The sequence below is a fragment of the Podarcis melisellensis genome (genome assembly GCF_964234715.1).
Source record: "Podarcis melisellensis genome assembly, chromosome: 2".
NCBI classification, from domain to species: Eukaryota; Metazoa; Chordata; class Lepidosauria; order Squamata; family Lacertidae; genus Podarcis; species Podarcis melisellensis.
Genome location: NC_138529.1, coordinates 81,729,221 through 81,744,038, shown reverse-complemented (window position 1 = coordinate 81,744,038; position 14,818 = coordinate 81,729,221). Strand labels below are relative to the sequence as shown.

Here is a 14,818-nt window from a genome sequence, read left to right as displayed (position 1 = left end):
TGGCAGTATTTCTCAACAGTGCCACCACCTACTATAATTTTCAACCCCTGACAGAATGCTGGCAGAATGCCAGCGTTCAGTTTCCTGAGTTTATCTCCGCTTCCTTTATCTAAGCTGGGAGCCCATGGGCCAAATATTCTACACTGTACCCAGAAAGCAGGTCGCATTTTTGAATGCTCTCCATGCAGAAGAGGTTCCCTGCACAAAATAATTCAGCATCACCTGTGAGTTAAGGTCCAGTGTAGTCTTCTCCTAAATGTGCTAGTTTATGACACACAACATGGATAACTTTAAAGGACGATGAGGCTATTCTTGGCCGCTAGCCACAATGGCTAGGTACTGCCTACACTGTCAAAGTCATCATGCTTCTGAATACCAGTTGCTAGAAATCTGAATTGTGGAAAGTGCTGTTGTACTCAAGTCCCATCTGCAGCCACTGTGAGAACAGGATGTTGGACGAAACGGGCCTTTGGCCTGAACCAGCAGGGATGTTCTTGGGACATGCGGTGAACTTTTTATGCGAGGAAGCATTTACAAACAAGGCTCTATGCAAATGGGTAGAAACCACAATTCTACAATTCTGTAAGGAATCAAGCGTAAAATGGCTTAGCTGTCATCCGTGTGTATCTTGGATTTGGTAAGCATAGGAAAAAATTAGTACTTTCTGAGGTGTAAGCAAGCCAGGAACAGTTAACTGGCCTCCAAAGAACACATTCAACAAGCGTCAGCCATATTTTGAAGACAGTCCCTCAAATGCACCCCACCACTTGCAAGCTTGCTGCAAGTTGCTGGAGGATAGTACACAGCACCACTGTTTTCCGAAGTCATAAACTCCAGTTCTATTTACACCAGCCAGTGTCATGAGCGGCATGCCAAAGAGAAAGCTGGCATTGAAGTTTCTGCTACCGAGATCCAACTAAAACAAAAGCCTATAGAACCCAGCTACTCCAAATTATGGACACCTAAAAGTTGCACAAAATACCCAAAGGATCATCTCAGTATAAAAAGGAACATGGCTTAGATGAAAGACCACCTGTATCAATGGACCAATACAGATGCCCGGCAGTGCAGAAACCAGGAAGGGATCACAAGAAGAGCAGGATTACACAGCAGTCACTATACTTAAACTACAAGGGGCAAAAATGAAAGTTGCAGCTCGTAACATCATTTTGAACATAAAGTGACAGTTCAGCCAAACCATCCCTGGGAGAGGAGATCACGGTCTCCTCCTCTGGTCCTGCTGCTATCATGCTGCCTGGGGCTAAGCCATGAGACAGAAGAGATCACATTAATACCTCTTATAGGAAATCCTACCTGCTGTACTGGAGTGTATCTTACGGTGTGTGAATAATCATAGTTGTCAATTATGTCCAAATCTTTGACAGCATCTCCTGCCATCGGTCCACTGAACTGAACATCCAGAGGGGCTTTTCCAGCACCTTTTGTGAACACGGTGAAATGTGTTGGCTTCCCATTTTCCACACCTAAGTAGGAGAAAAAGTAGAACATCATCACCCCTTAAGGCATATTCAGAAAGCAGGTGTGCCATGCTTTCTTTTTCTTTTAACAGAATGAAGACGCCAGGCTAATACCAAACTGAACTCTTTGTGTTTAAGTTTTTTTGTATCAATGGACTGGTCTCTCCTAAATACAGAATTGTATAGGTGAGATCCAACAGTGTCCTAGCGGATTTCCCCTTTCTTCTCCTTCCCACTGCAGGCCCCTAAGGCTAAAGAACACATTTTGGATTTGGACACATGCAAGGAGCTGCGAGGGAGGAGAGGAAAAGGAAGTCCCTTCTGCTTAAGTGGGAGTCCATTGCACAAGGAGTATGCGCAAACTGGGTATTGCTCTGTTTTAATATGAAGACAAAAGAAACAAGCAAACAGCTATCATGACAAACTTCCACACTCACCAAGTTAAGATGAACCCTCACCTGTTTTACTTAGTCCAGGCCCTTCAGCCTTCACCTTGCTTGCATCATGTGATGGTTCCACTTTCACTCTGAAAGGGCTTGTAGGGATTTCCTTCAAGACAAAAAAAAAAAAGCTTTGTTTCAATGTAAGTTTTCTTTTCAAGTAAGAAAATACAAAAGAACTAGCTCATGATACACCCGGGGCATCTTTCCAAAACATATATATTCAAACATACACCAGACTATGAAGTTATTGACTGCCTTCTATTTACAAAGAATACCAAAATAAAATCAACTTTTTGGGCAGAGACCGCCTTAAGTACATACGCTTCAGGTTACAGACTGCTAACCCAGAAATAGTACCTCAGGTTAAGAACTTTGCTTCAGGATAAGAACAGAAATCGTGCTCCGGCAGCAGGAGGCCCCATTAGCTAAAGTGGTGCTTCAGGTTAAGGACAGTTTCAAGTTAAGTATGAACCTCCAGAACGAATTAAGTATTTAACCAGAGGTACCCCTGTAATCAACTCTTTGTGTGTACTCAGAAACCCCAATAGTAATCTAATCTTCTGCTCCAGAAGATCAAAAGGCAAATGCTGATCCTGCTTAGACCACCATTGGCCTAAATGCACATATCATGCAACATTTCAAGTTGTCATTCAAGCAAATGCCACAGTTCTATACAGAGCAGAAATGATGCTTTGCATGGTACCTTTTCTGCCATCTGTTTAACAAGCATTCCTATTTCTTGGTGTGTGCCTTATAGAAGTGCCCTAAATTTTTATTTAACTGATGCTAAATCAGTTCCCACTACAATCAGCCCTTGGCCACAGAGCAAGAGAACATCTAATTTATTATCCGTTTTTGTATTATCTGTGTATTAAACAAGTTTCATTTCTAAAGAGCAAGCACTGAATTTCATTTTGCTCTTCAAATATTAGTGACAACTGCAAGAGAGTCAGAAACAACTGCAGAACATGAAATCAAGAGCCCATTAAGTGGTTTTTTTATCTGCTACAACCATCTCTATATATTATCAGATACGTTTTTATAATTGCTGTTCTTTGTCATAAACCACCCTGAGGACCTTCAGGTGTGAACCCTTGTGAGACGTGAAACAGAGCTTAAAAATAAATCAGTCATACAATAATGTCATACATACAGAAGCTTCAGCTAACCAGAGAGCAATATAAATGGCATCTCAACTCCCCCCTCCACCATCATAACTACATACCTCTCCAGCAAACAGCACTTTGACAGTGTAACGCCCAGCTGCAGGGGGTGTGTATTTAACTGTGAATGTATCATTAGCATTATGTATGATGCCAAAGTCTATGTCCTGCTCTTCTTCACTCAATACATGAGCATCACATTTAATGCCCACACTGACATCACCTAGGAAGAAAACGAAAGTATCAATTTGTTAGTAAAATGACTTCACAATTGCTCCCTCGTATCAGTAGTTGTGGCTTGACGCCCAGTATGGAGAACCCTAGGCCCTCCAGATGTTGTTGAACTACCAACCACAAACTACCCCCGGCCATTGGTCATGTTTGCTAAAGCTGATAGGAGTTGCACTTTAGCAACATCTTGAGAGCCCAAGGCTCTCTACTCCTGCTTAACACATTTACACAGACACAACAGCTTTGTCAGCCACTTCTATTTGCACATTTCTTTCTAGAACAGTTCCACTGGAACAGCAGCAAATAGAGCTTAGGCTAACGGTGTTAGTGATTCTGGTTTTACCTTCTCCTGCCTCTGTGCAGTCTACTGTGAAGTGAGTAGGTTCATTGGCTTTCAGACCAGTTCTCTCCACCCCGGGTCCAATAACTTTCACCTTCTGGGGATGACTGCCTTGCCCAATCTGGACCTAGGGGGGAACATTTCATCAAATTAAAGGAGGAGCCACTTTGATTACACAAGCCCTGTATTTATTATAACATTTGTATGCCACTCCATAAATGGGAAGGCTTACAGTAAGTATTCGACAATGCAGAGACAAAATAAAATCATGAACAGGGACCTAAATACAAGATAACAAAACCTGAGGCAACCCCAAAGTTAAAAATGGATTTAAGAACTGAGAGGACCAGAAAACATGAGTATTTCTGAATCTGCTTTATTTTATGGTCATAACTTTTCCTAATCTCATTTACATCTTTAATGGTGCATTATTAATTATTATTATTATTTCAATTTATATACCACCCTTTATCAAAAGATCCTAGGATGGTGCACAACATTAAGAACACATTTTACAGAGCATAATTATAAAAACTTAATGAAAACCATAATGACAAACAGCATAATAATAAAATAATCATAACAGTTTTCCCCACCCAAGCTTTAACAGGCCATAGATTGTTTAATGGCCAAAGGCCTTGGTAAAGAGGAATATTTTTGCCTGGCACATAAAGATGTGCAACAATGGCACAAAGCGACTGAACTTTTGGTTACAGCAGTGGTGGAGAACATCCAAATCAGACCCACCAGGCTTCTCCACAAGGCCATTTTGGCCTAAACCACACAGACCTGCCCTACAGCCTTGTATGATGTCGAGGGTGCTTGGGGAATAGGGCTAAAACAGAATTTTCAGGCACTGCTCAGAAGCAAAACTCTGTTGGGTCTTGCAAGCACGTTTTTCTTTTAAAGAAACTGGTCACCTGGTATCAGTTGACTGACAGGCGGGTGGCACTACCCACTTGTCAAACTTGGCCTGCAAGCAAGTGAGGGAGATAAAGATCCAGCCTGCCAGATGGATCCAGTTTTCCACCTCTGGGCTTAGCGTAATACTACCAACTAAATGCCAGTTAACATAAGCAAGGGTTTGCGCATAAGACACGGTAAGACATGCTACAACTGGAGGATAAAGAGCTGCAGCTATTGAGCTGCTTTTAAAACTTACCCTGTAAGGACTATTGGGCACATTAGCTCCTCCCCAAGTAAGAGCAAGTGTGTGCTTGATTGGTTTTGTTGGATTGTAAGAGCAGGCATAGATACCATCCGGCTTGCTTTTCATTTGGATGTCAATAGGATTCCCTTCTGCATCCTGTTAAAAAAAAAAAAAAGGAAGAATGTAGATCCTCTTAAGAGGGGCGACATACAGACCGACGTGGTTTCGGAATCCTATCATTGCTGGTTTACCACAAATGATGGCGAGTCAAGAATCTTTAGTGCAAGCTTACTGGTCAGCATTTAAGACTTCCATGCAGAACATCTTCCAATACCTTGTGGCACCGTATGTTCTAATGGTACATAGAATGTATAAACCTTTTGTAGGCAAGAACACAACAGAGGTAGAGAGGACGAAGAAGTGTTTTGTTTACCTTCTCATCTACAGTACTGGTAAGTGATGGAAGCCCTTCCTGCTTTCTCTTCTCTGCCACCATGTAAAGAGCCATAAAACGTGCTCCACTTTAATCCTACAGGCTATAGCTAGATTTCACAGAGCAGCCAGATTGTAATATCAGCCACTCCCACTTAGGACCAAATTCACACTAACAAGTGTTGCTAGAACCACATACCAGCAACCACCTGGGTAACATGGACAAGCTGACAAGACCAATAGTGCAATTCTTTCCTATCAAGGAATTAACCTGATCCTGTATCTTATAAGGACTTGGGCTCAGGGCATATTCACACTCGCCAATATGGCAAGTGCCAGGACTAAGCTAATGGCCCATCAAGTCCTGTGATGCCTGTCTGTGGCCATATGGCATCTTAAGTATTTCTGCCCGTCAGACTAATACCCTTAAGAAGAAAACTCCCAACTTCTGAACACAATTCCAAGGCTACAGTTCCAGATGACTTAGTGAGAAGCAAATGCAACCTGGAACTCTGGACCTTACCTGTGCATAGATCCTCAGAGGGGCACTCCCAGCTTCCTTTGTGTCAACTGTAAACTCTGCAGGGTTGTTCACAATGCAGCCAGTCCGCTCCAGCCCTGGACCGTAAGCTTTTACCTAAGAAAGATCAGCAGAAACATAAGAGAATATGTCAACATACCTTTACAGGTTGTTAATAGCTCAGACTACAATGCCCGAAGTTTGCTTGAGTGAGATACCTGGATATACCTTGCATGTCACTGCTAAAATAAATAGTTTTCCACTTGATGTTCTTGGGAACATCTCACAATGCAAAGCATACATGCACTAGTGCCTAAATTTACAACAGTCCTCAATGGAAGGAGTTTCTCCTGTAATGAACTTCTAACCTGGGACAGACTCATATCTGGTGTTGCCGTGAGTTTCCTTTAAATTGGGGCTAAATCCTGACCGTGAATACCATCTAGCACAGTTTATACAGAAGGCTGACAGATTAACAGCATTTTTGAGAGAGAGAGGCAGCTCCTCAGATACTTGCCTTGTCAGAGTTGAAGCCTGGAGAAGCAGGCTGGATGAACGCCATGTAGGGGCTGTCTTTGATATCTTCATCATCGCACATGATGTGAACAGCATATTCGCCAGGCTCTTTGGGCCAGTATTTCACATCGCACGAGCCATCGTTCTGATCATCACATTCAATTTTGGCTTGAGAGGGGCCTTCAATGGCAAAACCTAAAAGAAGCAAACATGTTAGCAGTGCTGTTAAGAGGTGCCATGCTTTAGCTAGGAGGACTCAAAGACCTTGGGTTGCCTGTTCAAAACCATTTTTAAAATCCACAGCATTAAAGCCTGTTAAGCAGGTTTGTTTGAGGTAACCCTTATGTGAACTGAAACCATCTATTGCAAAGCAAACCAGAAAACTCACTGCAGTTACTGTGCTTCAGGGGCCGCGTGCTGAATTTCTCATTACTTATGTCAGAAGCCAGTTTAGTGTTGTGGTTCGAGGGCTGGACTGGGTGGCCTTGGGGCTAGTCACAGTCTCTCAGCCTCACAGGGTTGTTGTGAAGTTAGAGTGGGGTGAAAGTGGAACAAAGAAAACTAATGTGTGCCAACTTGAGCTTGTAGGAGGAAAAAATGGCTTATAAATGTACTAATTAATTTTAAAAGTACTTCCCCTTGGTGTTATAGCACTGGGGCCTGCTAAAAGGCAGGGTCAATAATGAAGTTACCAGAGACATCGTAACCGTCACAAAATCATGAGAATCAAAGGCATCAGCCAACATTTACTGCCTGTCATGCTAAAACTGGGTGGAGGACAGTGTCATCATTGTTCTTGTCAGAAGTGTTATACAAACCAATTTCTTTTAAATCCAATTGGATGTGATTCCACACCCACTGCAATGTGATCTTGAGAGACTTTCTCCATGTGAAGTTAGCTAGGCATCACATAAATGTGATAACCATTTAGCAAAGCAGGGCAAGCCAGGCAAGTTCTTACCTAAGGATCCAACTTCTGGGCCAATGGATTCTACCACAAAGTCGGCAGATTTACCAACAACGCCTTCATGAAGGCCGGGCCCCCAGGCTCTTACTTTCTGAGGACCAGGTTCAGGGCCTACTTGAACTTCAAATGGGCTATGACAGAAACACCAGAAAGCAGGATTAGGAGCAAGTAATATCAGATATTAAAAGATGGGCTCAAGTAGAGCTACAGGGATGTAGCTAACTAGAAACATTGCCCTCATGCATTTTTGTAAGCGCCTCCTGGGTTGGATCCAGACTTCAAGAAATCTCTTCCTTTCTTTTCCATTTCTGCCGCTGGTATCAGATCAGGTAGACTGGATAGGGAGAGGAAGGATATGATGCACCTGGGACTCTAGGAAAAGCTTGGGACTGAAAGCAACAATGGTCACCACTATCCTTCCCTACACTGTCAACGATTCCAGTTACAGCCTGGATCCAGAACAAGGCAGAGCTTACTGTGCAATCACCTCTGTCCAGCTAAAAGACCAGGAGCTACAGATAGATGAAGCGGGAGCCTAACCTCTATGTGGTGCATCACTTGGAAAACAGACGGGGACCAATGAAAATTAAAATACGGCAGATATTCCAAAGGTTGCCTACATTAAAATTCCACTCTTTAGATAAAATCTGAATAATCTTTGTGCTACCGAATAGTAATCCCATACCTAGAAATACAGATGAAAGCTTGTGCCACAAGAGTTTGTTGGCCTTTAAGGTGCCACAGGATTTGGTTTTAATGCAGCAGACATAAGTCCACCTCTTCAGAAATTGAAATATACAATTTGTCCAAACAGGATACCCTTGTACTAGACACTAAAAGGTAAAGGTACCCCTGACCGTTAGGTCCAGTCGTGGATGACTCTGGGGCTGCGCGCTCACCTCACTCTATAGGCGAAGGGAGCCGGCGTTTGTCCACAGACAGCTTCTGGGTCATGCGGCCAGCAAGACTAAGCTATTTCTGGCGAACCAGAAGTGGTACCTATTTATCTACTTGCACTTGACATGCTTTTGAAATGCTAGGTGGGCAGGAGCTGGGACCAAACAACAGTACTACCATCCGTTAATTTGCTCTGGGCAGATGTGGAAACTTAAGCAGTTCCAACGTGTTTGGTAGGGAATACACATCCAGTGCTAAAAACAAACAAACCTGAAATGGATGTTCTAACTCACCTTTTAGGGATGTTGTGGCCTCCCCATGAGATGGTCACAATGTATTTTCCTGGGGTTACTGGATAGTATTCAAAAGCATACACGCCATCCACATACTCCTTTTGTTTCACAAGTTCCTCCAGACCTTCTGCAGAAATATCATCCATCTAGCATTAGCCTTCCGTAGTTACAGCCTCAATCCTCTGGTTACAGGCAATTTTGCCCCTTTCCAGTATTTTAAGAAAAATTGCTAAGAAAGAAGTCACCCCCCCCCCAACTAGAAATAGTTTGCAAGGAGGAGAAATGGCCTCCAAGTTGTCATGCAAGAAAGATGGCATAAATATTTCCAGAAGAGATCGATGAGTGAAAGTGTTACGTTACCTCGCTTAACTCATTCCCTTATGTTATTCCTTAGTCTAAAGAATTATGCGTGTCATGTTAAAACAAGGGAAGCTTAAGCTTCATCAGACCTCATGACCACAAGTATTTGGGGAATGCTTACTTGATTTAATTTTCCTGCAACAGTCTAAATATGCCTAAGTTTGTTGATACAAGACTATTGTCTTTAACAGTGCACAGTTGGCAACCCTGCCGTAGCCAACGCTTTAAGCACATTACAGCTCGCAAGAGGCCCACCAGAATCCCCACCAATTTGTACAGGGCTGAAAAGGATTGCCATTCATTTTGATCGGGGGCCAGAAGGTAACAAAGCCCTGCATCTATATCAAGCAATACTGTGATCCAAGAGTAGAAAAAGGTGTCTGCCGTATGATCAGCAAGCCAGCGGGGAGTTTCTGTCCATTATGACTCCTGAATGGAGCATTAACTTGCCAAAGCAAAGCAGAGGGAAAATGACCCTGGGGTTCAGTTTTGAGTACCCATCTTTAAGGTCAGAACTCCCAAAAATGTGTAAAATGTAGTATCCTGAACTGCTAAGTTTCACTTATCTTTTTACCAAGTCTGAGACAAGGAAAAGAATGACGGTCTGAAATCCTGAAACAGTCAAGTTGCATAAAAATTCACGGATCATGTCCAAGTTACCTCAAGCAGCTGAGGAGTATTTCAAACAATTAACACAAGTTCCATTAGTTTCCAGTATTTACACTTCCCCAGGTAAACTACTTCTGAAACAGAGGGGAACTCCTCAGCCACACAGCTCATTTGGTTATCAGTTTGACACAGACAGCCTCTTATTTATATTCCATTCAGGCAGATAAGCAAAGAAATGCAGGCACCTGGTACCATCCTGTCTAGTTTGGCCTAACCTTTCTTCCCCTTTTGCATGTTTGCTTCACATTTCTTGAGCAATGTTGTCATGAAACATTATTACTGAACATTTTTTGCTACACGCACACCCTTTTGTCCAAGAGCTTTGCACCATAGATATTGAAGTAGAAGTTCAAGCCTTTCCAAACCCACTAAAGCAGTTGCACAGCTCAGATTACTTCTGTATAAACAGGTAAACAAGGCAGTTATCACACCCAAAGAACCAGTCATTTCAAATTTCCAGCCATGTTTACCTAGTCTCCTCTTGTGCAATTAGATATGAGAGAGAGAAAAGAGCGGCTCCATTTCACTTCTGGAGTTTCCCCAGGGGATAAAGTCAACATACAGATACCAGAATCACAAGCTGATGGATTACACTTTTAAGCCCTTTGCAAACTTCCCTGGCCCCACCCCAAAGCCCCAGCAATGCTAAGAAGCCGAGCACTTACTTGGTCCTTTTATTGCCACATGGATATCTCCACTCCCTGCGGCTTTAGTATCAACCTTGAAGTCTGCGGTTTCTCTGATCCGAACTCCTTTAGGTTGGAGGCCTCTACCACTGGCACGGCAGGCATTTGGATTGCACGCTGCAAGCGAATTGCAGACAGACATCAATACAGCCTTTGATTCCTAGAGATATTTAACTTAGCCAAGCTAGTCTGGAACAGTTTCTCTCAGCTTGCTTTAAGATGGATGAGATTTTAAGTTTATGAAATGTAAAACCTGAACACCATTTTGCAGTCTTAAGGAGGCAAGACTGAGGCTGTCAATGCACATTATATTAACATAAAACTGGGGGTTGCAGTTTTTTTGCTTCACGTGCTTCACTATGTACAAACCCAAGTCTTGTTTAAATGAACTAAACTCCTAACAAATTTACAACAGCATGAGAGATGGGGAAAACTGCAAAAACTTGTTTTTTAAAAAAAGGAAAGTGTTGTTGGTCTTACAATAGTAAAAGGAGCAAAGTATCCTCATTTTCACAGTTTCAAACTTAGGAGGGCATATTGCCTTAGGGCATGCATGCAGATGAAACCTTCCAGTTTGAACCAGACTTTTTTTTCCCCCAGTGAAGTCTCAGGTTTCAAGGGGTGGGGATTGAAGAAGAGGGCAAGAAGTGAAACATAGCATGAGACAGGGAGCATCTCATAGAGATGTTGCACCTTGCATTGTTGAGACAGTGTTGCTATGCTGATCCTGCTATTGCCCCTAAATTAGCAAATTTAATCCCCCCAGAGGAAGCCCCATGCAGGTGTGCCTGAAATGAACAATACCATGGAGGTGGGGAAATATAATTCACACGCAAGAGTTTAAACATGCTTTCCTGAACACCGTCACTATTAGGGAAAGCAGGTCTGTATGCAGAAACCACTGGATACACAGTGTGAAAAAGACCACATACAGAATGATTTATGGGAGATAAGCAGGCTCACAGTTGTCAGTATTTGGCCTAGCCGTGAAACTGGACTGTGAGGCATGCAGGCTTGGGCTCCCAACAGCTCAACTCCATGCATTTCCTTCTGGAGTTGGCAACCATTTCCTTGGAGGGAAAACCAATTCATCCCACGAAAAGCTGTCCTGCTGCAAGCATGCAGGGAATTCTCACCCCCCAGCCAATCTGCATTGACTAGTTCTACATCCATCTTGTAGATGAAGCAAACCAGGAATGTAGCAGCAAGCCGAAGTTCAGTTTCAAGCTCCTTGCAACAAAGTTTGGCAGTTTGTGGTTAAGCCGTTTGACTTCTTGCGAGACTGCCTGAAGCCTGACCTGCCGCTTGCAACATTTTCATACAACCCAGCCACTTCTGCTCAGGGCTGCAAACCTGCCTGCTGACTAGGTGTTCAGAAAAAAACGCAGCAACACAAGTTCACCCTGCACACCCTCTTACCGACAGAGCTTGCCCAACTATGAAGCCAATAGCAGTGAAGTCCAACATCTCACAAATTGAAAGTAGCTCAGGAGAGGTGAGCAGAGGTCTGAAAGCACAGGAGCAGGCAAAGATGGAATAGAAAGCCAAGTGTCAGTTCAAGAAGGGAAGAGAGTTGTGATACAAAATAAAGTGAATATAGTTGGTTTTAAAGAGACACAGCAAGAAAGCTCAATTCTAAAAGTGTAAGAAGGAGCAATGCGGTCATTTAGGATGACAAGACTGATAAAACCCAGTTAGTTAAATGTGATAAGATACTAACACTTAAAAGTCCTTTTTGGGGGAAATGACTTTCATGCAAGAATTGAACTGCATTATCCAAGCCAAAAGACTAAATTCCCATGTTTAGAGAGTCTCATAGATACTGCACTTAATGTGCACATGTATCCAGTAATATGGTTAAATAGTTATACGTCTGCCCTAAACACATACCTTCACCAACATGAATACCCCAAGGGCTTTTGGGAATTTGCTCTCCAGCAAACGCCACTTTAATGGTATGGGGACCAGCTTGAAGAGGTTTGTACACGCAACGATAGACTTGATTTCCTTTGTCTTCTATTGCAACTTCCACGGGGTTCTTCCCTTGAGGATCTTCAACTTCTACACCTATATCACCAACACCAGCCCCTACAAGATACAAAATAGGAGCTCAAAAATTATTTCCACAATTAGGGAAGTCTCCCAGTTTTTTATATTGGCCAGTAGCCATCCCAGTGGAAAGAGGGCCAAGGAAATACACACTCTATATAGCCAAATTGGGGTGTTGGGAAATGGGACACGGAGACCATCTCCCCTCAAGAACACATTGTTTTGTCACGAATTTCCAGTTTAGCTTTTCCAAAAAGAACCCATAAGCTATTGAGTATGATAATGATCCATAACAAAAGGCAGGAGGACCTCAAGGTTTGCAGCCTGAGGAAATGAGTTGCGAAATGCCTGATAATACATCCTTGACATTTGCAGCCCGAATTCTCCTTATCTTTATATCAAGGTCCTGCCTGCTTGTTTTGCAGAAAACGCTGCTAGATTTATTTAGACTTATGTCTACCAGTTTTCCTATTTGGAAGGATTTAAAAACAGCTTTAGTTTTGCAATATAGCCCAACAAGACTCGCACCCCCAGTTGGGAAAATCCTCATTATACTCAATTCGCAGTCACCTTTTTGTTTAAGTTACTACTGCAAAATTCAAGCGCTATAAACTCCTAAGTCTAGTACTCAGTAAGTTTGTCTTAAGTGACTTCTGAAGAAACAATAGCGAAGCTACTATGCCACAGACATGCTATGCATTCCCAAGAACAATGAAGGATGCTTAGTTCAAATGCATGAACATCATGCACCTTGCACAAAAAGCTTATACTCTGCACTTCCTGAACGCAGACACATTGGCAACCTTTCTTGCCAAAGCAACCCAAGGCCGTTGCCATCCCTGATTGGTAAATCAGAAAAAATGATGTGAATTCATATCAATGCCTGCTCAAAAACAAAAACCCGTTGGAAGACTAGTAAGTGTTGGTATGAGGCAGCTTCTGTACTGGACACCAAAGAGATGTAAAGCAGATATACACCCCTTCATGTCCAAACTAGGTGTTGTTAATTAAGTACTGTGGCCAAGAATTGAAGCTTCAAATGCATCTTCAGCATCCTTAACCCATTTATTTGCATTTATTCTATCTAGCAAGATTCATATACCACTTCATAAAAAAAATATGTCAGTGTTTATATAAAGTGGCATGATATTAATTAAAAACAGAAATAAAGACAACCCTTTAAAAACACCACAAATAATAAAATTTTAATAACAGTAAATGCCCAACCCATGGAGCACTGTGCATTCCTTCCACCCTCACATATGTTCTGTGTCAGGGGAGGAGTCTCTGGCTATGAAACCAATTCCCATCACTCCTGATGTCTGGAAAGGTATGATTCAGTAACCAAAAACATCTGCAGAGCCCCAGGGCCCCTATCCTGTGTGGACACTATAGGGAGAAGTAACATCATGGCCCATACGAAGAGAAGGCAAGCCTGCTCACAGCTCCATGTCACAAAGGAAGGAATCTATTCAGCCCATCTTACCTGCTGTGTAAATTTCAAAGTAAGTAGGTTTATTGGCTATATTTCCTGTTACTTCCAAGCCTGGTCCTTTTGCGGTCACTTTGCTGGCATCCCCCTGGGCTTTATCAACATTTACTTCAAACGGGCTCTTTGCAATGTGCTGGCCAGCAAACAGAACTGTAACCTAGAAGTGTAGTAACAGTATTCAAGTTAGATATGCACCACTGCAAGCAGGTAGCCAGCTTGCACTCACTCAATAGCAGATCCAGAGGAGTTCTGAATTCACAAGCTGACATTTAAAAGCCAATTTAAAAAAAACAACAAACTTCTGGAGAAGTGTCTGCAGGCCCAACATTGAATGTGGTATTGCCAGCTACCATATCCAGATGAATTATGCACATTTTTACAGGCAAAACATATTTTAATAGGGCATTGAACGTCAATCAACCATATAGTTCACTTTCTCAACAAAAGAGAAGGCAGGATAAAAAAGGCAGCTTAGCCACTCTAAAATAAAACCGACTACCAGTGTTGCCTCCACCTCCTCTTTTACCTGAACAATGGTTAAACCAGCCAATCAGTACTTTAAACAGGGGGGGGGGGGAGCGTTGTCGCTCTCAACTACAGCTACAAAACTAGACCAACTTGTTTTGAGATAGTATTACAACAACATTGTCCTGAGCAAAATGTACTTGGCAGCTAAAACTCGCGTCTCCCTCCCGAATCTTCAGATATTCTTACCTTGTGAGGTCCTGTAACCTTTGGGAGGTACTGAACAGCGTAAGTCTTGTTCTTATCGTTGTCAGGAGTCACCATGGCCTAAGAAAGAGGAAGGCATTAGGCAACTCAGTCATGCTTAAGTTCCTTGATCTTTTTCACTGGGTATCGTATTGGCTGCTGTGGTCATTTTATGATTTTAATTCTACACATTGTGCCTATTTTTATAGTGACATTTTTATAGCCTGCGCTGGAGAGCATTTTGTAAAAGGTGGGCTAAGAGTACAAATAAATAAAATGCCAGGAATTAAAATTAGGACCTTCTATATGGCCTGTACCCCTTAACTATGGTCCATCCTCATGATTCATGAAACTCACTCAAATGCCAACACACTTGAAGAGGATTCCTTTTCCATAGTGTAAGATAGTAGTAAGTTGTCAA

At 42.5% G+C, this 14,818-nt stretch overlaps 1 protein-coding gene across 5 annotated transcripts in view; it reads right to left on the bottom strand.

Moving 5' to 3' along the window:
- FLNB (filamin B) overlaps nucleotides 1–14,818 on the bottom strand; it is an 82,992-nt gene that overhangs the window by 38,614 nt on the left and 29,560 nt on the right. For all 5 annotated transcript variants that reach the window (XM_081899395.1, XM_081899391.1, XM_081899392.1 and 2 more), the window contains exons 6-18: nucleotides 14,401–14,478; nucleotides 13,681–13,843; nucleotides 12,036–12,233; nucleotides 10,125–10,262; nucleotides 8,431–8,557; nucleotides 7,235–7,371; nucleotides 6,275–6,468; nucleotides 5,761–5,874; nucleotides 4,818–4,961; nucleotides 3,659–3,782; nucleotides 3,147–3,307; nucleotides 1,937–2,027; nucleotides 1,315–1,484 (exon numbers count right to left, since the gene is read on the bottom strand). In XM_081899395.1, coding sequence (XP_081755521.1) covers nucleotides 1,315–1,484; nucleotides 1,937–2,027; nucleotides 3,147–3,307; nucleotides 3,659–3,782; nucleotides 4,818–4,961; nucleotides 5,761–5,874; nucleotides 6,275–6,468; nucleotides 7,235–7,371; nucleotides 8,431–8,557; nucleotides 10,125–10,262; nucleotides 12,036–12,233; nucleotides 13,681–13,843; nucleotides 14,401–14,478 — 1,839 coding nt within the window. The remainder of the gene's footprint in view (nucleotides 1–1,314; nucleotides 1,485–1,936; nucleotides 2,028–3,146; nucleotides 3,308–3,658; nucleotides 3,783–4,817; nucleotides 4,962–5,760; nucleotides 5,875–6,274; nucleotides 6,469–7,234; nucleotides 7,372–8,430; nucleotides 8,558–10,124; nucleotides 10,263–12,035; nucleotides 12,234–13,680; nucleotides 13,844–14,400; nucleotides 14,479–14,818) is intronic.